The sequence below is a fragment of the Callorhinchus milii genome, unplaced genomic scaffold (assembly GCF_018977255.1).
Source record: "Callorhinchus milii isolate IMCB2004 unplaced genomic scaffold, IMCB_Cmil_1.0 Scaffold2, whole genome shotgun sequence".
In the NCBI taxonomy this organism is placed as follows: domain Eukaryota; kingdom Metazoa; phylum Chordata; class Chondrichthyes; order Chimaeriformes; family Callorhinchidae; genus Callorhinchus; species Callorhinchus milii.
In genome coordinates, this window is record NW_024704743.1 from 61826149 (window position 1) to 61852144 (window position 25996).

General features: G+C 41.1%; 1 protein-coding gene across 1 annotated transcript in view; it reads right to left on the minus strand.

The window, feature by feature from the left end:
• Nucleotides 1-1843: 1843 nt before the first annotated feature.
• Nucleotides 1844-25996, minus strand: part of LOC103186358 (polypeptide N-acetylgalactosaminyltransferase 12-like) — a 30536-nt gene continuing 6383 nt past the window's right edge. Inside the window, exons 2-10 of the mRNA XM_042332355.1 lie at nucleotides 23810-23979; nucleotides 20175-20364; nucleotides 18268-18453; nucleotides 10124-10241; nucleotides 8349-8525; nucleotides 7397-7528; nucleotides 5908-6021; nucleotides 4370-4525; nucleotides 1844-3747 (exon numbers count right to left, since the gene is read on the minus strand). Of these exons, the coding sequence (XP_042188289.1) occupies nucleotides 3607-3747; nucleotides 4370-4525; nucleotides 5908-6021; nucleotides 7397-7528; nucleotides 8349-8525; nucleotides 10124-10241; nucleotides 18268-18453; nucleotides 20175-20364; nucleotides 23810-23979 (1384 nt within the window). The 3' untranslated portion in view covers nucleotides 1844-3606. The remainder of the gene's footprint in view (nucleotides 3748-4369; nucleotides 4526-5907; nucleotides 6022-7396; nucleotides 7529-8348; nucleotides 8526-10123; nucleotides 10242-18267; nucleotides 18454-20174; nucleotides 20365-23809; nucleotides 23980-25996) is intronic.

Genomic DNA, 25996 nt, shown 5'->3' on the forward strand with positions numbered 1-25996 from the left:
TAAATCTAAGGACATCAACAATACTTTTATTTCTTCAAGGTACATAAAATCTATAAAATTATTTTATTGTTGAAGAAAAGCTGGTACCAAAATTTCCTAATCATTTATGAAGCAAATGTGTATGAATTAATAATTGACATTGTTAGCATCATGAAGGAGAGTTTCCGTAATTTAGATCTTTACTAAATATACAATACAAATAAAATACAAATTTACATTTATATAGCGCCTTTCACATTACTGCTGGGTGAACAGAGGCATGTGGAGTAAGGAAACTTGCCTAAGGTTTCGCACTGACCGGGAATGAATGAAAATCAAACCGGGATCATCTCGCTTGCAAGGCAAATACTCTAACCAATATGCTATAGAATTAAAGGTTAGGATGAGGATTTTAAATGGGATGTTATGGTATGTTATCAAAAATAAAGTTAGGATATTTAAAGTATACTTAAAATAATATTTTAAATAAATTTAAAATAAACAACAACAACAACAAGATTCCATTTATAGAGCGCCTTTCACGTCGGGAGGACGTCCCAAGGCACTGTACAGTTGGGTCAGGATCCGAGCAGGGGGGAAATGGTCAGGGTGAGGGGAGGGAAGGGAGGGAACGAGGAAGGGGGTAGAGAGTCGAGAGGGGAGCTGAAGGCTCGGTCAAAGAGAAAGGTCTTGAGACCGGCCTTGAAGGAGGAAAGGGAGGAGGCGGCAAAGGCACTGGGGGATAGAGTTCCAGAGCCTCGGGGCTGAGAGGCTGAAGGCCCGGCCACCGATGGTAGGGCGGTTGGGGCGGGGGATGTGGAGCAGACCGGAGCCGGAGGAACGGAGGGTACGGGCAGGTAGGTAGGGGGATAGTAGGTCGGAGAGGTAGGAGGGAGCGAGGCCGTGAATGGCCTTGTAGGTGAGGATGAGGATCTTGAAATCGATCCTCTGGGGGATGGGGAGCCAGTGGAGGTGAGCGAGGGTGGGAGTGATGTGGTCCCGAAGCCTGGTGCGGGACAGTACACGAGCTGCAGAGTTCTGAATGACCTGCAGCTTGTGGAGGGAGGTGCCGGGAAGGCCGGCGAGGAGAGAGTTCCCATAGTCCAGCCTTGAGGTGATAAAGGCGTGGATCAGAGTTTCAGCAGCGTGAGGGGTGAGGTAGTGCCGTAGTGCCGTAGTCTGGCGATATTCCGGAGGTGATGGAAGGCGGTGCCAGTTGTGGCGCGGATATGAGGGAGAAAGGACAGCTCAGGGTCGAACAGAGCCCCGAGGTTCCTGACTGACTTTGAGAGGTGGAGAGTGCAGCCTCGGATGCTGATGGTGTCGGCGCCTGAGGTGCGGAGGCGCTGATGTGAGCCAATCAGGAGGGCCTCAGTTTTGCGCACGTTGAGCTGGAGAAAGTTATCTCTCGTCCAGGACTCGATGTCGGACAGGCAGCTGTCAGGACATCGGTGGTCGTGGAGTTGAGGGTAGAGGAGGAAAGGTAGAGTTGGGTGTTATCCGCATACATGTGGAAGTTAACCCCATGTCTGCGGATGATATCACCACAGGGGGAGCATGTGAGGGTGAAGAGGAAGGGACCGAGGGCAGAGCCCTGAGGGACACCGCACGAGACAGTGCGGGGGCTGGAGGAAAAACCATTCGTGGAAACAAAGTGAAGACGGTGGGAGAGGTACGACCTAAACCACTCAAGGACAGGGCCTTGAAGGTTGAGGTGGGAGGACAAGCGGGGGAGGAGGATAGCATGGTCTTGTCAATTGGAGACTAGATGTGGGGCTTTTTTTGTTCTCAGAAATTTACCAACCATGACATTTAAAATGGGTTTTAAGTGCATTTTACGTCCATAAATCTCACTCCAAGAAAATAATTTATAAAATATGTTTATTGGAACATCATTGTTGAAAGAAAAGTTTGCAACCTTTTTTGCAAAACCCTTTTTGCATTTAAATGTAAACATCTGCAGTTACATCTCAACTATTTAAATCCAGTTGCAGAGTAGAATGTTTGTGCTTGGCAACTTCAACTGTAAGCCCTCGAAAATGAATGTACACTGTAGGACAGATATCTAACTGCAGAGACATTCAGCCAACATGATAAATTAAAAAATGAGGCAGGGTTTCCAGGAATACGAATAAGTACAAATATTTTTATCAAAAGGCGACAAAATTACAGAGCCCAAACATTAAAATATTTTTTATAGGTCCGTAAAGTTCTTTAGATTATAAAAATGTTATGTTGATGAATCACTCTCTTAGAAATATAATTGCACTTGTATGGTAACTTATCACATTGCAATGTCTCAAAGTGCTTTATAGGAATTACTATCAAATGTAATGACTGATGTTTTTAAAACTGTTTGTGTCTGAATGGTCCCACTAAGTGCCACGTGGTGAATTTACCAATACATCTGGAGAAAATGCAATTCTCTTTAAAAATAATGACATAGGAACAAGAGATCATTCATCCCATTGATACTATACCACAATAACAATATGTCTATAAACCCATTTTCCAGCACCCCATTATACCCTTACTTCCCTGGTACCTATCTAACACCATTTCAAACATCCCAATGAATTCTCTCTCTATGGCCTCTGGAGGAGTGCATTTCACATTTGCACACTTCCTCAGTGTGAAGAATGTTTTCTGATACAACTTCAGCTGCGTTTAAGATTATGTCGCCTTGTTTTGAATTCCTCAACCAAAAAGCAGAGTTGACTACCATCTAGTTTGTCAAATTCTTTCATTATTTTAAACACCTCAATCAGATCCCTTAACATCCTCAGCTCTAAGGAGTATAACCCAAGTCTACCCAGGCTCTCACTTCAGCTAAGCCTCTTTATCCCAGGTATTAATCCAGTAATTAGTTCCTGGGAACCCTCCAGGGGTATACTAATAAGATTATTTGATATATCATCCATGTATTTGGAAGGCAAAAGCTGGTAGATAGACTAAGAATAGTGATATCTTCCTATGATTCGGTACCCAAAACTGCCCAATACTCCAAATGAGGTCTGACCAGCACTCTATATAACTGGAGTAGCACTGCCCTCTGCTCCAATCTCTTCTTCAGAACCATATCCCAGACACTACTGCGCAGTGTCACACTGGGCAGGCTATTATAAAGCAAGATATGACACAGACCTTATTGAATGCTTTCTGCACCTGAACACGACCATACATTTGATGCTGATTCAATACTGAAACTGCACAAGTCCAATGTAAACTACGGCATAACTTGAGCATCAGTAAACATAAACAGAACCAAGCAATCTGCCAATTGTGTTTGAAAACTGGACCCTTAATGTCCAATAAATATGGAAGTTTTTTTGTTTTTAAATTAAAAAGTAGTGAATTAATAAAAATAAAGGTCTCGTAACTTTAAAATGAAGTTGTTGCCACTATATTTTTCAACTAAATTTTCTTTGAAATTATGCAATACTTCTATATACCCGAAGCACCATGGAAGATCATACTGATCATAGTAAGCACACTGGAGCACTTCTGGTAGCTAGTGAGAACTAGTTGATAATATATATATTTATATATATAAGCGCTCTGAGACGCTACCCTACGTGGAGGGTACTATATAAGTGCAAGTTGTTGTTCTTTATAAACCTCTGAATTTCAGTGTTTCTTTTGAAAGAACCATTTCTGGTCTGGGATATCTGAGCAAGGTCGCAGTACTGGTGCTGGATGACCATCAGTCTTCACATGGGATACAGCTTGCACACATTTCTGTGTCTGGACGTGGTGTATCGAGCCATCCTGTGAAGAAAAACACGAGAATAAAGTACAAACAAAATATCAAAAAATTAGAGACTGGTTAAAAAGCAGCTTCAAAAAGAATGTAGTTGCAATGAGCTTTTAAACCCTGTGGCAAATCTAGCATGATAATGTTCAGATTTCTGATAGCTACACCATGAAGCAACCAGGCCAGGTTGCTGATTTCAATGTTGACATACTCCAGTTGGCATATAACTGCAGCAGCAGTTTTAGATTCCAGACCCATTGTTATAGGCCTAGTGTTCCTTATTAATTACTTTCTGCACTTACAAATGAGAATTTAACAATGCACTGACCTCTAATGCCTTTGCTCATCAACCTCTCCTAGTGCTTCCCATTTCAGAACATATACCATCAGCCATTCTTGTATCCAAAGTGCACTAAGTCACATGCTCTCCACCCCAATTCCTTCCACTCACCCAATCTGCCTGTATGCCATACATTGATTCCACTAATGAAAGATGGTTGCAGGAGAAATGTTGGACTCTGCACTGGTCAAAAACACAAACTCGCCGCACATGTCCAGTTTGGAGAAGCTGAACAAGGCAGTGAGAAGAAAATTATAGATAATTTAAGAAACATCTACTTTTAGGATGAGTCTTACCTCTTTAAAAATGAATTTCTGATTCTCAGGCACAGGCTGATTATCCTTTCGGCAGAGGTACATTGTTAGGAAATCGGTGCCGACATCCACTGCAGCACAGGCCTCAGGCTGGCGAGTATTATAACGGATTTCATTTTGTGAAGAGAATTCAAAGAACTGTAAAGCAGGAAAATGTGTGCAGTGTTCATTATAGAAATTCATAAAAAGACAAACAGAACATAACACCATCCATAAATTGACATTTATATAATGGCTTTCACATCAGGAGGACGTCCCAAGGCCCATTGAGCCCAAGGCAGTATTGAGGGCAAATCTGTACTTTCTTCCCTGCCCAAGAACATTCTCCAAAAAGGACAATCAAAATCTACCCAGATCGTTTTCTCCCAACATGGACTAATTGAGCCAAATGGCCTGTTTCCGTGGATTATAATTCTGTCTAACTTTCATAACTAGATCGTAGCTTTTTGAAGTTATTTGAATATTACAACAAAAACTTGCATTTATATAGTGCTCTTCAATCGGGGTAGCATCCCAAAGCACATGAACCATATTAAAGCATATTAAATTGAAGCATAGATATTTACACCAAAGAGGTAGTTCAGCCCATGTTCTGGTTCTAGCCTTTTCTTCATACTCTTTTATATTTCTCCTTTTTAGATGCTTATCTAATTCTCACAAGTTTAGAACATTAGTCTCAGGCTGATCTTTGGCCTGAGGAGAGCTGGAAAGTAATGGTGAAGGACAGTACGTTTAATAATGCAATACTCCCGTAGCACTGATTGGACGATGTAAGTTCAAGGTATCAACCTTCTGACTTGGAGATGGAAGTACTACCAACTGAATGAAGCTGACAGAAAGTACATTAGTATACACATACCTATTCAAGCCAAACCAGCAGAGATCTGGGTAAAGGCAGAAGGTGAATGGCACAGGCTCACAAGGAAAATAATAAATTGCTTTCATAAAACTAAATTATGGAAAGTACATTTTAAATGTCTCTTCTAGGGCTACAATACATTTATTTTCACTGGGACAACTGAGTTTGGCAAAAAGGTTTGAGCATTTCCTTCATCCAGCTTTATGGATTACACAGCTATATCCATATATCCATATAGATATGTAATCTGTCTCAGATTATAGTTAGACTCTGTGCCCTCAAAAATACTGGATTTAAAACATGAGGTGATTATTCAATGGCAAAGTACAATTCATTCTCCGGGTTCCCCACACTGAGTTCTTCATCTCAGGCCTGATGCACCACATCTAGGTTAGCTGTTTGTTTCTACCATCTCATATATCAGTGGTGGCCAAACACTGGCACAAGGCAGCAGCCATGCCCACAGTAGTGGCACACAACACATTTCAAAAATAACTCCAATAACAACAATTACTGGATCCAAAGTGGAAGTGATGTCATTGCCGTCCCCTTACGCCAACCACCAACAAGACTATAATGAAGGTCCTGCCTGTGCTAAAATAAATTTACCTAACAGAATCATCAAATTCCCAGGAGGATATTGGCAGAATAAACATCTCACCTGATTTTGGCCCATACCATGACATTTAAACAAAATGACTTTATTTCCAGTCACATTTCGTTTACTTTGTGGCTTGTAATCAAAACAGTAGTTCTCCATCCCCCTGCTCTTCATCTGAAAAAGGGAAAGAAACTGATAATGGATAATAACAACAATCCTTGCATTTGATACAGCATTTAAAATGTCAAAATGTCTCAAAGTGTTTCCAGGGCATTGTTGTCAAGTGTAGTGACTATGTTGTAAAAAGCAGCAGCCAATTTGCACACAGCAGGGCCCCTTACTTCACAATGAAACATGACATTTTAGCCAACATCCTGAAAAGATAATTTCCAGCCATCAGTCTGAATCGTATTTAGAGAAACTTGCACATCCTGTAACTAAGATGAAAATGCTGTCAATCCCAATAAATTGCCAGAATCACATAAAATGAACAGAAAATAAATGGGGCAGGGATTATTATAGAAGTGTAGAAATTTACAGCACAGAAGGCCATTCAGGCTGTGCCGACTCCCTCAAGAGCAATTCTTTCGGTTCTGCTTACCTGCCCCTTCCCCTCGAGCCAACCCTTTTTAAGGTACTTTCTGAAGGCCGAGATTAATTTTGTCTCAACTACCCCATTTTAGATCATAACTATTCTGTCCATGAAATTATTTCTCCTCACCTCCCCATTTTTCTCCATTATCTGATGGGCTGAAGATTTTATTTAGGAATGAACAGTTAATGTGATGCCTGCAAAAACAGAATTGAACAGTGACACTTAAATAACCCCATCCAAACCTGACAAAATGGAGAGGCTAAAGGTTCTAAATCAGTTGTTCTATTTCTTGGTCATGTTTTTGGTTCAAGTCCGCTATTCACATGTAAAATCCCTTCACTGTACAGGGCCTTGGCATGTCCTCCCGACATGAAAGGTGCTAAATAAATGCAATTTGGTGGTGGTGTAAAATAATTTATAAACTGCTTCAACAACATGACACAACATTCTACATTCCAACTCCCTCTGTGTAAAGAAATGTTTTCTAACTTCCTATTTCATTATTTTTATACTTGTGTCCTCTTGTTAGTGACAAGAAATATACATTACCCAGTGGAAATATATATTACGATTTACCCCTCATAACCCTTTATAATCTCAACCACTATTAGGTCACCACTTAACAACTTACACTTGTCTAGCGCCCTTCACATCGGAAGGACATCCCAAGGCGCTAACCATTTTTATTCCAATGAAAACAGCTAAACCCCACTCGTCTCTCAAAATAACTGAAACCCATCATTCCTGGGACTCCTAACCATAGTTGTTCTAGATTTCACTCTTTATTTCTGTATGTCATTCATCTTAACTGAACCTCAAAAGGAAAGCAGCCTATCCTCCCGAGAATTCGATGTTTCTGTTAGTTGAATTTATTTCAACACAAAACAGGACCTTCATTATAGTCCTGTATCTATACAGGATGGGATAATGAGGCACTGTTAGATATGTATTTACCATTCCAAAGAATCCTGGTCGATCCTCAGGCACATGGATATCTGGGTAAACATTCTCTAAGAACCACTTGAAGCTTTTACACCGCAGCTTCTCTCGTAATTTCTTTCGATCTGTCACGTCGCCATAAGGTACCTATAAGCAGCCAGTATTGAAAGGTAAAAAGTAAATAAAAGAAACATTCCAAAGGGAAAATAATAATCCTTTTCATTTAATACAACTGCTTCTCACATTGTTGAAACATCTCAATGTGCTTTACAGCAATTACTCTAAGTATAGCGACAATGTATTTTATAGGCAAATGTAGCAGCTATTTTGTGCCTATTTGACTTATAGACAATAGAGATAGATTCTCCAACATGTTCTGTGAGGAGAGCTGGAGTAATTCTATCTATATAGTGTCTATATAGGTGTCAGATCAGCAATGAGATTTAACGTTCCCCCTCACCACCACCCCACCCCCACCATCTCATTGCAGCAAATAGATCACAGTACTAGTAGAAGTCTGTTTCTACTTCGACTATATTATTGAATATTATCCTGTAACTTGATCTTTGAAGATTTTCAAAATAAATACCCAGGGATACTGTTACAATAATATAATTATAATCCTTGGATTTGATATGATGCCTTCGGAATGTCTTAAGTGATTCAAAGGATTAAGTATATTTGTGGGCAAATTCAGCAGTCGATTTGCACAATGTCCCACAAACAGCTATGGAGTACTCTATATGACTAATTTTATCTGGAGGATTGTTGGCTACAATCTAGAGACAAAACTGAAGGTTGGAGAAGGGGAATATCTGAAGGACAGCGTCTCAGAAAATGCAGCACAGCAGTGTAGTGTCAGTGTACATGAGTTCTGACCTGGGGTCACAATTTTGTGAATGACCGGCTATTCATACTGAGATACAGTACTATGCTATGTGCCAGATGTTGCAGAATGACTACCCACCAATCGAGCACGTGGATTCCTGTTAAAGTACAGTTCCTTATATTCATCCATCCAAACCATTACAGCACGAACGCGGTTAGCTGGGGCTTTGCTCCTGGAATAAGGAGCTTGTTTGGGAAAGACGTGGCCTACATGAGAACATGGAAGTACCTCCAAGATTCCCCCACACTGCCAAATCTGAAAGAAAATGTCTTGCATGAAGAACATGTACAAGTCAGACAGTCTACAATCAATGAATCAATACACTTACATCTAGAACAGAACAGTGAGTCCGGAGAAGATCAGAGGTTGGGAAGTGCGGGAACATAAAGAGATTTGTTATTTGAGGATCTTGAAGTCGATCTGCTGGGAGAGAGGAAGACTGGCATCTAGCAAGGCGGGTCGGATGCACATGTGTGAGTAAAGATGCAGGCATCAAATGTTTAGAATGAGATTGGGCTTTGTGGATAGTCGAGCTGGGGAAGTCAGTAAAAAGGTTCAATTTACGAGTTAGAGTTACTCAGGGTGGCATTGAACTACTGGAATAACTCCTGGAATACACCATCAACAACAAAAGCAACTGCTTGCATTTAAATAGTGCCCTTCACATGGTATAATATGTCTGAGTCCCTCACGGGGATGGAGTTCAACATCAAATAAGGGGGAGGGGTAGGAGAGAGTGGTGGCCATGACCACATACAAAGAGGTTAAATTTGAGGAGGGACAAAGAAAGAAGAAGGGCAAGACGGAGAGATACAGGGAGGGAGTTCCGAGGTTAGGCGCATAGGTGCTGAAGGCTCAGCACAATGGTGGCACAGAATGGGATGGGGGTGAGCAGCGAACCTGAATTAACTGAGTGGAGAAGATAGACAGCGGAGGAGGGTAGGAGGAGATCAGAGAGTTAAGTGGGTTCAAGTGCAGAGAAAGTATGGAAGGACTACTCCAGCAAATACCCATTTATAGTTAGTAATTCTTGAAGCTTTCTGGATTTCTGGAATCGGCATGGAATACATATGTATGAACAACAATAACTTGCATTGACATAGCGCCCTCATGCAGGGTAGTATCCCAGAGCGCTTTATCGCTATATCAGTATACACCCTCAATAAACCAGACAATTTAAAAGGTTCTGTGTACTGGAGTTTGGAGTTTCTTGAACTAGATACATTCACAAAATCCAACCAACATCATTATCATATTGTACACTCACTATTTAAACCTACACTCTAATACTAACCAGTTTTTACTATTTTTCACCTGAAACCTATAGGTAATCGCACCTTAATGTTGATGATGGTTTGCAATGAAATGAAATCCTCAATGAAAGTTATTTATATAAAAAAATGGAACTGAAGTGAGAATAGTTGGCTCATGGTATCAGCAAATCCAGTTACTCTGATGTTACTTTCTTTTGTTGGCTGGTCACAAGGTGAGGTATTTCAATTACATTTTTAATAGGAAATTTGTCTGTAGCGGCAATTTTTTAAAACTAAAACACAAGTCTCCAAATTTAATTTTGTTATGAACTGGTAATTAAAAAAAAATTCTAAAAGAAGACTCCTCAGGATCTAATCTAAAAGTTACATAGGTAAAGCTCGAGTGATAATCAGTTCAGACAAACAGTTGAACTATGGGGTTTTTCCTAGAAATGAAATGTATTTTTTTACTACACAATTCTCATCCAAAGAATCAATTTAAAGCCATCCAGTCCCTTAAAATCTCCACCCAGCTCTAAAGATTATCCTAAAATATATAATTCTGTGATCCTGCCTCTCAAGAATGAGATGAATACTTACCCTGAAGGAGAATTCTAGGTTCTCGCCTCCCCACACCTCCATTCCAGTGTCATATGTCCCCAGATATTCAAAGTACTTTTTGCTGACAGCAAACAACCCTCCGGCCATGGTGGGTGACCTGTTGAAACATACTGCTTCAGCTTCCTGTCCAATATATGTCAGCCTGGTTTACTTGACAGCATCTCATCTCTGAGTCTGAAGGTTGTGGGTTCAAACCCCACATCAGGCCTTGGAATTCATATAGTCTAAGATAACACTACTAAGCAGTTTTGGAGGTGTGCTGCATTAATTGAGGTGCTGTCCTTTGGAAGAGATTTGAAACTGAGATTTGAAACCTGCCTGTTCAGGTGGATGGTAAAGATCCCTTGGCGTTATTCAAAAAAGAAGGGAGTTTTCCCAGTGTTCTAGCCAACTGTTTCCCCAAAAAATTGGTCATTAATTTCACGGCTGTTTGTAGGATATTGTTGTGTGCAATTTGGCTACAGTGTTTGCCCGGGATATACACAGTCAACCCACTTTACAGTATATCCTATGAAGTGTTTGGTACACCCCCCAATGTGAAAGGCACTACACCATATACGAGGATTGTTATTATTAATATTTGTTTTAAATTAATTTGGATCTTCATTACATAAGCAAGATTCAGGAACTATCAATGTAACAAGAAATGTAAGTTTCACCAATACTTATATTTAAAGCTCCAATCTAGTGAATCTCGAGTCTGACTACTCCCAAATGGCTAACTCTTGTTTGTTTGTTTTTTTGTTTTAGCGCTTTATGAGAAAATACTTGAACCAGCATCTCTATCCTTCAATATTAATCTCATTAGTTGGATTCTACTTACCTGCCAAGGATCTTCACTCTCAAATATATTTTATGAAAATGTAATATAAACATTATTAATGACTAGATGTAAAATTATGTGCAGCATTAAATTATTGTCCTTATGATAAATAAACACTGAATTTGTATTATTCACAGCACTTGTAAAATAATTACTGGAACTAGCAATGAAATTGACAGTTGAAAACAATTTATTTAAGTCTAATTACACAAGAATTTGTTTTCAATAAAAAGATTCTGAAAAGAAAAAAGAAATAAATGATCTATTTTATATAATTCAATAGACATTGAAACATTTTCACCAGCTCTTCGCAATTTGACTTTGAGGTCCAAAATCCCTCATGGTTTTAACAGTATTACCTTTACATTTAAACCAGTGCAAATTTTGGAAAATTATTAGATGTTAGTCTTAAGTCAGTTTTCTGCTATTGAAAACAAGTGAATGAATATATTGGAAATGGTTACATGCCACACATCTGCTAAAGTGCCTAAGAGCTGCCAATGGCAATAGAGATTGACGGTGGTGGTAAGTAAGCATCACAGCAACTGGAATGGATGGTAGCAGATGTGGAATGGGGCTGCAGCATTGATTGTAAATTGTAACCATCTCCGAAGTGAGCCTCAATCTCTGGCAGTCCTCCAGAACTGTCAACTCAACTGTGGTTCACCCAGTGAGAGGGATATCTTGTCGTCTCGACATTATTAACACACACCTGATAATAATCCCTTAAGAAAAAAAAATTGGTACTTCAATCCATGACTGTTTGTGGGACGCTGCTGTGCGCAATTGGCTGCCGCATTTCACCCACAAATATACAGTCAATTCACTTTACAGAATATTCTGTGAAGCGCTTTGAGACGTCTAGAAGATGTGAAAAGTGATATATCAAATGCAAGGATTATTATTATTGTTATTATTATGTCTACAGCGTGTTCATACTCTCATTCCGTAACAACATTACCTTTCTAACAGATATCCAACAATATGTATAATCCATATGGTTGGAGAATTACATTATACCTGGGTTTGTGGGGTAGGGTGAGGAAAAGCAGAGAGGTGGGAGGCAAGGATTTCGAGTGTGGTGGAGAGTGTGCTGTGGAGGAGAGTAAACGCAGAGGATGGGATGGGTTGGTGCGGGAGGTTAGCCAGAGGGGGAGGAGTTCAGAGTACTCCAGAGCAACGGAGAGGGATTGCGGGCAGATCTTCTTCCATGGGCGGTAGACGATAGTGGTAGGTTTGGAGGCAGTGGGGAGAGGGATATAGGAGTTGGTGGTCAGAGATGGCCTTGTCGGTGATGGTGACATCCGAGACGTTCAAGCCCCAGGTGATAACTAGGTCGAGCGGGTGACCATGGGTGTGGGTAGCAGAGTGGATGTGGAGGGAGAGGTTGAGAGAGGAGAGGAGAGGAGAGAGGAAAAATCTGAGGAGATGGAGCAAGAGGGGGTGAAGTGGAGGTTGAAGTCGCCTAGGAGATGAGGCGGTTGAAGCAGAGGCAGAGGAAAGCAAGGAAGGGGGAGATGTCAGAGATGAAGGTGGGAGAGGATTTGGGGGGGGCGGTAAATTAGGAGAATGTTTAGTGAGAGGTGGGAGGGATGGCAGAGGGTAAGGTGTTCAAAAGAGAGGAATGAGTCAGTGGAGTAGGGGGATAGGGCAAGTGATGCCCTGAAGATGAGGGCCACACCACCGCCACGACGGTTGTGGCGTGGGGATTGGTGGTAGGTATAACCGGGTGATGTGGCCTCAGTGAGGGGAAAGGTGTCACCTGAGGTGATCCAGCTTTCTGTGAGGGCCATAAAATCAATGTTCTCATCGAGGATGAGATCATTGACAGCCAGGTCTCATTGCAGATGGAGCGGACGTTTTGAAAGCCAATGCAGAGTGGATAGTTGGCAGGGGGATGTGTGAGATGGGAGAGGGTAGTGGATTGGGCAGGGAGGTTGGGAATGTGGATGAGGGAGGAGAGGTTAGTCCCCAGGGTCTGGGTCCGGGGTGGTTTGCGGCTGTAGTGGGGAATGGGGCAGTCGGTGTGGCTGCTGCTGGAGAGCCAGTGCCGAGTGCCACAATGAGCCCAGCGGAGGATTCCCAGCCTGGAGCAGAGGGAGGCAATGGGGGGATCAAGCAGAGATAGGAGGCGGGGAGGGCGGAGAGAGAGCAGGACAGAGCGGGAGAGTTGTAGGGAGGGGGGCATTTTGAGGGAGGGCCAGCTCAGGTCGGGGACGGCAGCCAAGATGCACATGCTGGGACGAGAGGTGGTGGATTAGTGGAACATTGTCAGCCTGCAGGAGGCTGTGGGAGCTAGAGGTGGCGCAGAGGAGGGTTAGCAATGAGCAGCCTGCAGGGGGAGGACAGGGGAGGGAGACAGACAGGATGAACCGCGACTGAAGGCGTGGATGAGGAGGAGGGTTTTGAGACGGGCCTTGAAGGAGGCAGAAGATTACGACAAAACTCTAGAGAGTGTCAACTTGTTTGGTCTAGAACAGGTCATTGTATATGCTGTGCAATATTCATTATTCATGATGGAATCTAGGCTCAGCTGTAAATAATGTGTATGAATGCTGATGCCAGCTTCGACTCTCATTAGACTTTTAGATTGTACCATGCCACCCAGCCTTTCAATTACTGAACCATTTTAACAGCAGTGCACATTGACCAGAAAGAACATTTAATAGAATCAATAATGACTTTAGCAACTGACAGTGCACACAGCAGGCGGAAACTGAAATCAATTATCCTGGCCACACATTCAGGAGTAACTTTTAACCCACATTCACACGGAGGGTAAGAGGGCCACCTTTCATTGGCTCAGCAAAGCAACTTATTTCGTTATGAATTTGTCCAAACTGCAGTTATCTCTAGAGAGTGTTAAAAAACGTTTTTACTCAAATGAAACACCTTGTGTAAACTTGATTTTTCACCTCTGATTTCACTTACAACCCATTTTACAGTATTTAGTGTAATGCAAAGATATTGTGTGGCTTAAACTGTGCAATACAGAGGTATACTTGCAAATTATGAATTGACTGTCATAACCCAATACAGCACATGTATTGGATTATGTCAGGCAGTTTATAATTTGCACTGACAGGACCCTTTTCTGTTGCACAGGAATTGAAGATGTGTGATATAATGGTACAAATTTAAAAAATTGGAAGTACAACAAATGCAGATAAAAATTGTGTACATGGCAAGAGAAACATAGGTGGGAGGGAGTTACACCCCTGAACTCACATACAAATAAATTGCTCAAGTTCTACCCTTAAAGATTGCCCTATTGTATTACTGCCTTGTAGGGTTTTTCAACCCATTACTAAATACAGGGTGACCAAAAAGTTGTGATACCATTATCACATACTGGACACTGGAGCGCAAATGGCAGAAATCCGGCCTCACGATTCACCGTCATCTGTGACTCAAGCACCTCCGCACCTACCGCCTCTCCCTTTCACAGGCCAACCCAACTTTTACTCCAAAGTCATCCTGAAGGCTAAAAACAACCCAACGACACTCTCTTCCACCATCCATCACCTCCTCCATGCACCTTCTAAAGCCTCCTCTATCCTCACACGTGGCTTCTTTGCCACAAAGATTGAAAACATCCGCTTGGCTGCATTGCCCTCCCGCTCCATGTCTCCTTCCATCCCCCCAGACCATCCACACCACCTTCTCCCTCCATCACAGCTCCTGACATTCCCTCCTCCTTACACTCCTTTGCCCCCATTTCTCCCTCCTCCCTCTCAACCACAATCGCCCACATGAAATTCACCACCTGCTGCCTCGACCCCCTCCCCACCCAGCTGCTGGTCACTCAACTCTCCCATCTCTCCCCCCTGTGAGCTGTCACGATCAACGAGTCTCTCTCTTCAGGCCCTCTTCCACTTCCCATGAAAACCACTGCTATCACACCCCTCCTCAAAAANCCCACCCTCGATCCCTCTAATTTCTCACAGTACCGTCCCATTTCCAACCTACCCTTCCTTGCTAAAGTCCTGGAACACATTGTTGCAGGTCAACTTCGGTCACACCTCTCCCTCCTCAAGCCCCTGCAGTCTGGTTTTCGCCCTGCCCGCAGCACAGAGACAGTGCTTGTCAAAGCTCCCTCTGCCTCCTCGTCCTTCTGGATCTCTCTGCTGCATTCAACACAGTCGACCACACCATCCTTCTCCACCGCCTCTCCTCCTTCATCCACCGTAGTGGGACCGCACTCGCATGGTTCGAGTCCTACATAACCAACTGCATCAACTTCATCTCGACAAATGGTTTCTCTTCCCGCCCCCACCCGGTCCTTAGCCCTCTTCGTTTCCTAATCTATACTCTCCCTCTTAGTGATGTCATCCGCAGAAATGGGGTAAACTTCCACATGTATGCAGATTACACACAAAGCTACTCTGCCTCCTCCAGTATCGACTCCAGGTCCACTGATGTTCTATCAGCTTGTCTCACAGACATCAGGACCTGGATGAGTGAAAACTTCCTGCAGCTGAACATGGACAAGACAGAAGCCATACTCCTTGGCTCCTGTCAACGTCTTCACACCTGCAGATCTGAACTCCTCAACCTCCTTGGGCTCTCCCTCAGACTCACCAAACCAGTGCGCAATCCAGGCATCCGATTTGAGCCCCAGCTGTCCTTCCTCCCACACATCCAGTCACTGACCAGCACCGCCTTCTTCCACTTCCGCCACATTGCCCACCTCTGACTGTACCTTACCCCAAATACTGCCAAAACCCTCGTGCATGAATTTATCACCTCCCTCCAAGATTACTCAAACATATTCCTCACTGGTCTCCCCCGCTCCACTATTCAAAAAACTTCAGCTCATTCAGAACTCTGCTGCCTGCATACTTACCTGGACCAAACTCCGTATGCCCATCTCACCAGTTCTGGCCGGGGTCCACTAGTTCCCCATCTCCAAACGGATCGCCTTCAAGATCCTCACACTTGTGTTTAAATCCATTCACTCCCTGGCACCTCCCTACCTGTCCTCACTCACCAATTCACCACAAGCGCCTCTGCTCAACTGGCTCCGGCCTCCTTCTCATCCCTTGCACCCTGGACTCCATCAATGGAGATTGCGCTTTCCGCCACTATGCCCCAAAACTCTGGAACACTCTCCCTCAATCCCTCCACCTTGCCCCCTCCCTCTCCTTTTTCAAGTCGCACCTGAAAACCTTGCTTTTCGACCATGCTTAGTCACCTCCCCCACCCCCGGCTCGGACTCAGGCTCTGCCACTGTCAAGCGCGCGGAGACGCTACCCTGTGTGGAGGGCACTATATAAATGCTACATAAGTTGTTGTTGTATGTCTAATCAGTCTTAAAGAAATGATTTTAAATAAATGATGTACAGTCTGACAAAAGAACAACCTTAGTACTTTTGGGGATAAAGTACAACATTATTGCTTCAGACCATGTAGAGGGCGATATTGATTAGTCTACAATCAAGACTAGTTACAAATTACAATCATTATTTCTAACAGCTAAATGTACTCCTTGTGAAATTCTGTGCTCTCATCTTATTTTGGTCAGCTGGATGTCAGACACATTCAGGAGTCCATCACCATGCCATGAGCATCCAAAGCAGACAAAATTCAATATGTTTGCCACTTGCACATGTAAATTTTCCTGTATCTGGAACTCTCCTCAGAGAGACACAAATTATGCCAGGAAGTATGAGGTGCGGGTTGACAAGAGACAAGGTTTAGAGATCCCAGAGTGTGCATTGGGATACTGTGGGAATTTAACCAGCTAAAACAAACACAAATTATATTTATATATTGCATTTAAGGTCAGGAAGACATCCCAACATCCCAACATCCATTGTGATTTCTGTCTGGAAAGCATCCGACTGCTTGTCCAGCTCAGACCACCCTCGCCATCAAAGCGTTGGCATTCAGAGTTAAATGGCCGAGTGGGAGGAATCCCTATTTTTAGTGACAAGGCTGCTCCTCCAAGTCTTGCCGGTGGGTCAAGCTGACTGGTCTGTCATCAACCCACAGTAACCAAACTCAGGGCTCAGAAACTGGTCAACCAAGATTACCACATAGGGTCAACTCGATTCCAACATTCTGCTGCCAGGATTTCTCAATGGAGCAGCTCAGCTTCAAAGGATGTAGGAGGATTGTCATTAGTAATAAAAAAAAACACAAAATAAAGCAAAATAAATAAATCACAAGCTACAACCAGACTTGAACATTCACTGTAAAGCAAAACAACCAATATATAAAATATATAGTGCAAGTCAAATGCAAGGATTATTATATACAGTAGTGCTCCATAATAAAACTCAAACCCGCTTTAAAACGAAACATGATGGTGGTATTGATTGCGCAGACATGCAGTACACTAAAAGAAAAATGGCCAACTTCTGGATGATAGAGTCTCTCCCAAAATCACTTACTGTTTGCTGCACAAAATAGGAAATGCTGATGGTGGCAAACTAACGACCCAGAAATCAGCCATTGTGTCATAAGGGGTGCCCCGGCCCTAGAAACAGTGCAGAGGCGAGCAACGAAGATGATCTGCAGCAGTGCTAGTGGAATGAGTTATAAGCAATGCTTAAACAAGCTGGGGCTCCTCAATCTTGAGAGAGGATGACTTAGTAGGCACCTCATAGAAGTGTATAAAACTAAATGAGATTCAAAAGTAAACCCAGAACAATACTTAAGGATGCACCAAGACAATTGAGTAAGAAGCCATAGTTACAAAGAACAATTTCAGGACCACATATTAGGAAGTTTTTCTTTACCCAGAGGATAATTAACAACTGGAACAGGTTGCCAGGAGAGGTGGTTGAGGCCAGGACACTAGACTCATTTAAAAAACAGCTTGATGCTGTGATAGGCAGACAGCAGGGTGGGTGTTCAGAAGGATGAGATCAGATGGCTCAAAGGATCTTCTTTGTTCAAACCAATGTTGTGATTGCAGCATGAAGAGCTGCCTGCCAAGTGGGAAGCCAGTAGCTCAGTAGTGTGCATAAGCAGTGAATGGTCCACATTGCAACCGTGTTATAAGCAAATGTGTGTTACAGTGAAGCACATTATGATGGGCTGCACTATACACACTTACTTACTGAGTGATAATTCACCTCTGATTTGATGCAAGAATTATTTGCATATGGCTCATTTGAAAAACAAACAAAATAAATTATTCTTGGTTGGCTTATTCTTGGATTAATGTGGTACATCATTCCTTACGGAGATGGATGCAAGTAGAGCAATTCATTGTCCTATAAGAAGTCTAATAAGCATTCAACTCATCTGTGGTCTTATACTTAGCCCAGTAAATGAAAAATTTATGTCTCACCTAATAGCATCAATTGGAGATCGCCTACGTTTTCGCTCATGCTCAGGGACTACATGCCAGGTAAACACCAGATTCCAGTCAAAGCCGCCAATCTGAGGCTCTCCAGCATTTCCCAGGTACTCAAAGGTATTCCAATCAATGACGTCAATCACAGGACACACAACAGCACTTTCCTCCTCATGGATTCTGCAGAAGATTCAAATCAAGTACCAGCACAAATGAGCTGTAATCTATATTTACAATTCATGGCGAAGACTTGATATGCTGAAAATATTACAGTCAGGTGCCATTATAATGCAGTGTTTGGGTCCACAAAATCAGACTATTATATATTTCAAGCGGTTGCTGGAACCACAAGACCTAGGGGTACTATGAGGTGAACGTTAAAAATTCCAAGACACTATTAAACAGATAAGGCTGGGTCTCCCAATATCAGGGCCTAGATAGATTTGTCATTCACTTTATAGCTGTTTGAGAAATTTGCTATGCACAAATTGTTCAAAGCAATTTGCGTAAAATGGAGAGTCAGTGCATTTCACAATTCTGGCTACATAGGTGGAAATGGTAAATCATTTGAGTTTAGGTCCCCAGACGCCATACTCAGTCTGTACACTGCTCTGGTCAAACTGCACTTAGAACACTGCAAACACTTCTGGTCACTGAGACATAAGGGAACTGCCCAGGTTCTGGAGGCAGTGCAGGGGAGAGCAAAGGGGATGATCCCCAATGTTAGAGGAATGAGCTATGGGCAACAATTAGGCGACCTGGAACTCTTCAGTCTTGAGAAATGACTCACAGGGGACCAAAGTGGTGTATAAAATTTTAAATAGGTTTGAAAAAGTAAACCCAAACACATACTGCAAGATGTACCAATACAGTAGAACAAGAGGACATAGATGTAGAGTTGCAAAGGGCAATAGACATTAATTTTAATTCAAACCAAAGCTATTTAGTGTAATTTTCTCAGTAATTAAACTAATAAGTTAAATACAGCAACAAACAGATACCAGCAATGGTACTAAGATTATCGAAGTTTATCCAATCTGTAAGTTTTTACAAACAAACATTCATTTGTTTTCCATTATTGCAATGAAGGTCAGGTACAATAAGTAACTGCTCAAAATGAAGGACATCGAAATGTAATCCGTAATCTCAGTATAACTATTTTTTGATCAACAGAATTCTCCATTATGCCTTTTAAAAACTCCCATTAACTACAATTTGATTTAAGTACATAAGTGTGCATAACATCCAAGACTAGATTATTGCTCCTTTATCTCCTACCACTTTATTCACACTGCCAGAGGGGATAAAACAGGTTTTATTTCTGGTGCGGTATCCCCAAGTCTCTAACCACTTTCACCTTTCTCATTGCTAACTTCCAACTATGTTCATCTTTTCTATTTTACGAATGGAACTGTGGTTAATATTTCTCCTAACTTTCCCAAGTTCCAAACACAGTCTGTGATTCTTACATGCTCTTCCTGTATCTGTCTTCCTTCCTCACTGTGTGTTTAAGTCAATCACTGCAACAGAACCTTTCCAAGAACCTCAAATTATTTCTTCCTCCTAAATTTCTAAACTTGGCATTACCAAACACTTCAGAACTTCTTGATTTATTTATCTCTTTTTACCATTCTAGTGCTTCCTCCTACATCCACTCTTAATTGTGCATGAACCTCAATAATAGTAAATCTGTTACAGCCTCGCCGTTTTTTGGATTATAGTATATTGAATCCCTGCACTGCAGATCTTGGTTGTTCACTTAAGTTTTTCAAAAAAATCTGTCTGTTCAGTAACCGCTTGATTTGGAGTGGAGTGAGAATTTATCCTTTTTAGGAGAGGGATACTTGATAAAAATTGGAATTATAAATATGAATGATCTAAATGTAAGAGTTTGATCCTACCTTTCCAACAGTGGCTCCAGCCAGCCTATGTGGCATTCACAGTGACAATCCAAGAATGTCAAGACATCACCTGTTGCTATAGATGCACCCAGCAATCGTGCACGAACCAAACCTTCTCTCTTTCCCGCACGAATCAGACGTACTTTGCGAAGAGAAGCAATGTAGTCTTCTAAACGTTGTTTTAGGTGTTCTGTTGGAGCAAAGAAAGGAACGAAACAGAGATACAGAGTTCATGGGTTTTAAGTTGTTTGGGTTATAAGAATACTTAAAACAGTTAATTATGTACACAGTCAATTTACACATTCCAAACTGAGCTTCTTCATGTATTGTGTTAAGCATGGAGCAGAAAAACACCATTTAGAGTACTGCAACACAAGATCTATTTGGCTAAGGTAGACAAAATACTGTTTGTCCCAGTTTATCTTGCTCCTTCTTGTGGACAGTATCTGGAATTAAAGATGTTAGAAATGAAAATGGAATGTGATCTGAAGGTGCAAGAGCACTGACATAAAAAAATCCTGTGTTTTTTACCATTTACTGCTTCCTCATATCTACTCTCAATTATGCTTAATTCTCCATAATATTAAACCTGTTACGACTTTTTGATTTTGATCTTTTTTATTGTAATGTATTGAACTTTTTATATATTGCCTTGTGATACAGAAATAAACCATTTCACTGCCTTTTATGATTATTGGCAATTAACTCACATGTAAAAGTTGCTAGCAAGGGCTGGACTGCAATCAGCTTTGTTTAGAGTTTGTCATAATTGGGAGTGTGAGAGGAGAGTCTGGAGAACTAAGATATATATAGAGCTTCAATAAAATATTTTTATTATTAAAGCTATTGTGCAAGTTTTGTTTTTTGGGTGTGACTACAAGCATTCAATATTGTTTTGCACAGTTGCACTGTTCCATGAGTGTGCATCATTTTCCTATAATGTTCCATAATGCTCTTTCTTCATGTGCGAGTCTCCAATGAATGTTTGTAGGCTATTCAACTGCAGCAGACATTCCAGCTGATCATGACCTTCACTTCACTGTTTTTTCCCCGTTTTCGACAATACCTCACCCCAAAAGTTACCGAAACCCTTGTCCATGCCTTTGTCATCTCTCAGCTGGACTACTTAATGCCCTCCTCACTGGTCTCCCCTCCTCCATCAATCACAAAATTCAATTCATCCAAAACTCCACCATCTGCATTCTCATCCGCACCAAACCCCGATTATTCCAGTCCTTGCCATGGAAACACAACGTATTTCTTACCAAAGTAATAAAGCAAGAATTTGAAACAGGAGTGGCTGTAAGAGCATTGTGGCATCCTGGGAGACTCCAAGTAAAGAATAAAGTATCAATGATCTGTGCTCCATTCATTCACCAGACAGCTATGTGAAGGTGAATGAAAATTAAATGAAAACGTGTGTGAAAACCAATGACTTCCTCGCTTCAAGATAAAGGCACCAAAAGACCACATTCTGTTCTTCAAGATTACTTCAAATTACACAAACATAACCTCACTAAAACTCTTCAATTTTAAGTCTGTTGAATAAAAAGCTTCAAGTAAGCTTGATGGGCCATCAATAAACAGTGGCTGTATGTATGCAACGACTTTTATAAGAAGAATCCTTGCACTTGATAAAGCTCCTCATCACGTTATTGATACGTTTCAAAGCGCTTCACAGAAGCTGTCAAGTGAATTGACTGTAAATTCAGTGGGTGAAAAGTGGCCAATTACACACAGCAGTGTCCACAAACAATCATGAATTGAGTGACCAAATTATTATTTTTTTAAAAAATTTGAAGGGATTGAATATGTTCAATCACCCACAGAAAAACAGAAGGCAAATAATGATCCAATCTGACACTGAGAGCAAGGAAAAACACCTGCAGATAGACTGCAGATAGATTGGGGTATGCTGAAGATGAGGTGCTCATTGGTTCCGTCATCCCCAAACGTGAGAAGGAGCTACAAGTTAAAATCCAATTCCCAACCATCCCTTCATTTGGTCACTCAATCCACGACTGTTTATGGGACACTGCTGTGCGCAATTGGCAGCCATGTTCACCCACCAAACACACAGTCACTACACTTTACAGTATATTTACAGTGGCGTCCTGTAGCGTAGTGGTTAGAGCACTCGCCTCGCAAGCGAGGGGACCTGGGTTCAAATCCCGGGTGGATCAGGATGAAACCTTAGCCAAGTTTCCTTCCTCCACACACACGCCTCTGTTTACCTAGCAGTAAGTCGGAACCCACTTGTTAGTCGATTGGCAGATCGTTTTTCTGGGGGTAATAATCCCTTCAAAATAATAATAATAATAATGTGGTCACTCAATAATGTGGGATGTCGCTGTGCGCAATTGGCTGCGCGTTTCACCCACAAAACACGCAGTCACTCCAATTTACACTATATTGCTTTGAGATGTCGTGATAAGGCGCTATATCAAATGCGAGGATTATTATTATCCTTGAACAGCCATTTTATATTTTACAGTAATTGCTGCACAGCTTTCTTCATAAAACCTAAAGTCATGTTAAGGCTCTAAGTCATAGATTTTAAGCAATACTGGAATTGTGCCAATGGGACCGATTAAGCACACTACTTTCTTCTTTCATTTAGTCAAACGTTCAGAACACTACAATCTGGGTTCTGCGATATGCTCAAAGCCTTTTTTTATCCATCCATTTGTTCTACAAACATAATTTTGTAGAACAAACATAAAAGAATGTTATTAAGAACACACGAAAAAGGAAACGACCAAAATCACCATTAGACCATAGGAACAGAAGAGAGCCATTCAGCCCCTCAAGCCTGTTCTGTCATTCTTTCAGATCATGGCTGATCTGTACCTCAACTCCAATTCACTGCTCTTGCCCTATCCCTTGATACCCTGACCTAAAAAATATCTATCCACCTTTGTCTTGAAAATGTGAATGGATCCAACATCCACAGCCCTTTGGGGGAGAGAGTTCCAGATTTCCACTATCCTTTGGGTGAAACACTGTCTCCTGAAGTGAAATCAGCTTTAGGAGCTCTAGCTCTAATTTTAAGGTTATGCGCCTTATTCTGAATTCCCCACCAGAGGAAATAGTTTGTCTGTATCTATCCTATCGAATCCCTTTATTATTTTAAAAACCTCAATCAGATCACCCCTCAACCTTCTAAACTCAAGGGAATACAGACCAAGTTTATGCAACCTGTCCTCATAATTTAACCCTTTAAGCCCTGGTATCATTCTGGAGAATCTGTGCTGCAACCCCTCCAGAGCCAATATACCCTTCCTGAGGTGCAGCGCCCAAAACTGGACGCAGTACTCCAGAGGGAGTCCAACTAAGGCTTCACCTGGTCAGTTTTACTACAATGTCATAATGTAACTCATCTAATACCCTATTGCTGGTATACCAGCCTAATTCCATTGGCTTCATCCTCTTTCCTTGAACTATATTTGAAATTACCAAATAAGTGAGGTGAGAAAAAACATAACATTTATATCAGGTGGTTCAGTATCAGAAGGCTGGTATACAAGCAACAAAGTCTCAGATGAGTTATACCCGCTTAATTGATAAATATATTATAACCCTTTAAAATACAGAATATTTCATTAAGAACAAAGCAAGTGACAAGTTGTACTGACCTCGATCACTGTAATCATCCACTACAATGATCTCCTTCAGCAGAATATCAGGTGAAGTGTCGAGAACACTGTGAATTGTGCGTAGAAGTGTTGACCAGGCCTCATTATAAAATGCTATTACCACTGAAGTGGTTGGAAGGTTGTTATAATCATATGTCTTCTCTTTGCACCTGGATATAACATAATGTAACACAACATTAAATCTGACATAAGTTATTATGCCATTTCCTATAAGATTGTATCTTTTTCTTACAGTATTTACCATATAGTTGCCATATACAATTGTGCAATTGAGCCAAACTACTTATAAAATGCATTCAATGTGATAACTATCACAATTGCTGAAACATGACCAAACACTTTAAAGCAGTATAGTTTTCTTGATAATTTAAATTGCTTTCATTGCTCTATTTTCAAAGTAAAAGTACACATATGTGTGTGATGGTGCTTTTGTTATTGTAAATAGATTGTGTTATTGACTTTCAGACCTTTCTTTAAAGAATTATGAGGTGAAATTTGTCTTCACTTCAAATGCAGTATGAATTTAATGAGCCAGACTCCTTATAAAATGGACTTAATGTGATAACTATCACAAACTTCAAGTTATTCCTTAATCTGTAACTGAACTAACCACACTCACACCAACTTCTGCACAGTAAATATTTCCATTCACATTTTTAAAAAAATTTGTGCCATTTTTTTTTCAAACTTTATGAGACTGATTTTACATCCTTGAAGCAGTATCGGAGTCCTGATTCACAGGATATTGACTCAAGGATGGTATGGGGCAAGAACAGGTGAGTGACTAAATGGATATGGCTCTCGGAGAGATATGATGGGTCAAATGGTCTCCTTCTGTACTGCACCACTGTACTTAACGATACGATAGTTCAGATTTAATTGCTTTGAACATAAAGTGATGAATATGTAGAATGGACTTTTCAAAGAGGTGATGAAAGCAAATTGCATTTGCACATTCAGAAGCAACATGATAGTTATTTGGTAAGGGAGTTGACTGAAAGATATGAAAGACAGCTGTGTTACATGAGACAATTTTTTTAAAAAATAATCCATTTAGCCTCAATGTTCTTTTCAGACTTGTACAATTGTATGCACTGCCTTTTGGTGTCTGGGAAATATACTAAACAAAATGTTTGTGTTCCATTCCACCTTCAAATACACACATTAAGAGGGTTTTTGTTCTTCTCAAGTACCTGGACTGATGCCCAGAACAGTAGATATGAACTTCAAAGAACAATTACAAAGATGAAATCTCATATCAAAATTTTATATTGATGACATATCCAATAAAGAACAGTTGAAGGTAATCAGAAGTGGCAATTTTTTAAAAAAAATTCATAAGCTAAGAATGAATTGCATGCCATAATTTCCCATTCTGAGAGAACGCTCTGAGTTCATTATTTTTTTCACCAGCTTGCAAGTTCACTTTAGCTCAATACATCACTATTGTTAGCTTTTAACAGTAAATCAATAAAATCATTCAAAAGGGAACTGGATAAGCTAGAAATTGTTAATGGAAATGGGAGCAATTTAGGAAAAAAACATATAGCAGTGGCTCAGACATGATGGCCTCTTTCAGTCCCACAAAATGACGATGATGATGATGTAATATGATAATAAAAAAATTGGCCACATTTTAGCCATTTCTTAAATGAAATGACACATGGAATCAGGGTATGTATCTCTGGATATAGAAGTAATATAAAAATGGCTAATTGGTCATTTTCCTCTGGTAAGATCTAAGCAGGGAAGTTTTTTCCTGTTTTTGGTGGAATAAAGATAGCTTCTGTCTGCTACATGTACATAGAGTGAGCAAACTATAAATACCACTCCTTGTAATTGTAGACTGTGGTGAATAAAATCAGCAGTGTACTCCAAAATTGTGGCGACTGAAATGAAGGGGAATTGCATCTTTGTGATTGATTAGGAAGCTAGAATTTCCTTACTTAACAACCTTCCCCATCAATCATTTAAGTGTGTTTACTACATTACACAGATTTAACACCACTTTCACATAAAGCAGGAACCTGCCTTGTATTTCGAACACTTCCATGGTTAATTAAAACTTTGTCATACTTTAAGAATTCTACTCAACACCTGACTAGACTTTATTAAAGCAAAAGACAGCTGCTCTCTACATTTCCCATTTCTGAAAGACGGGCTGAG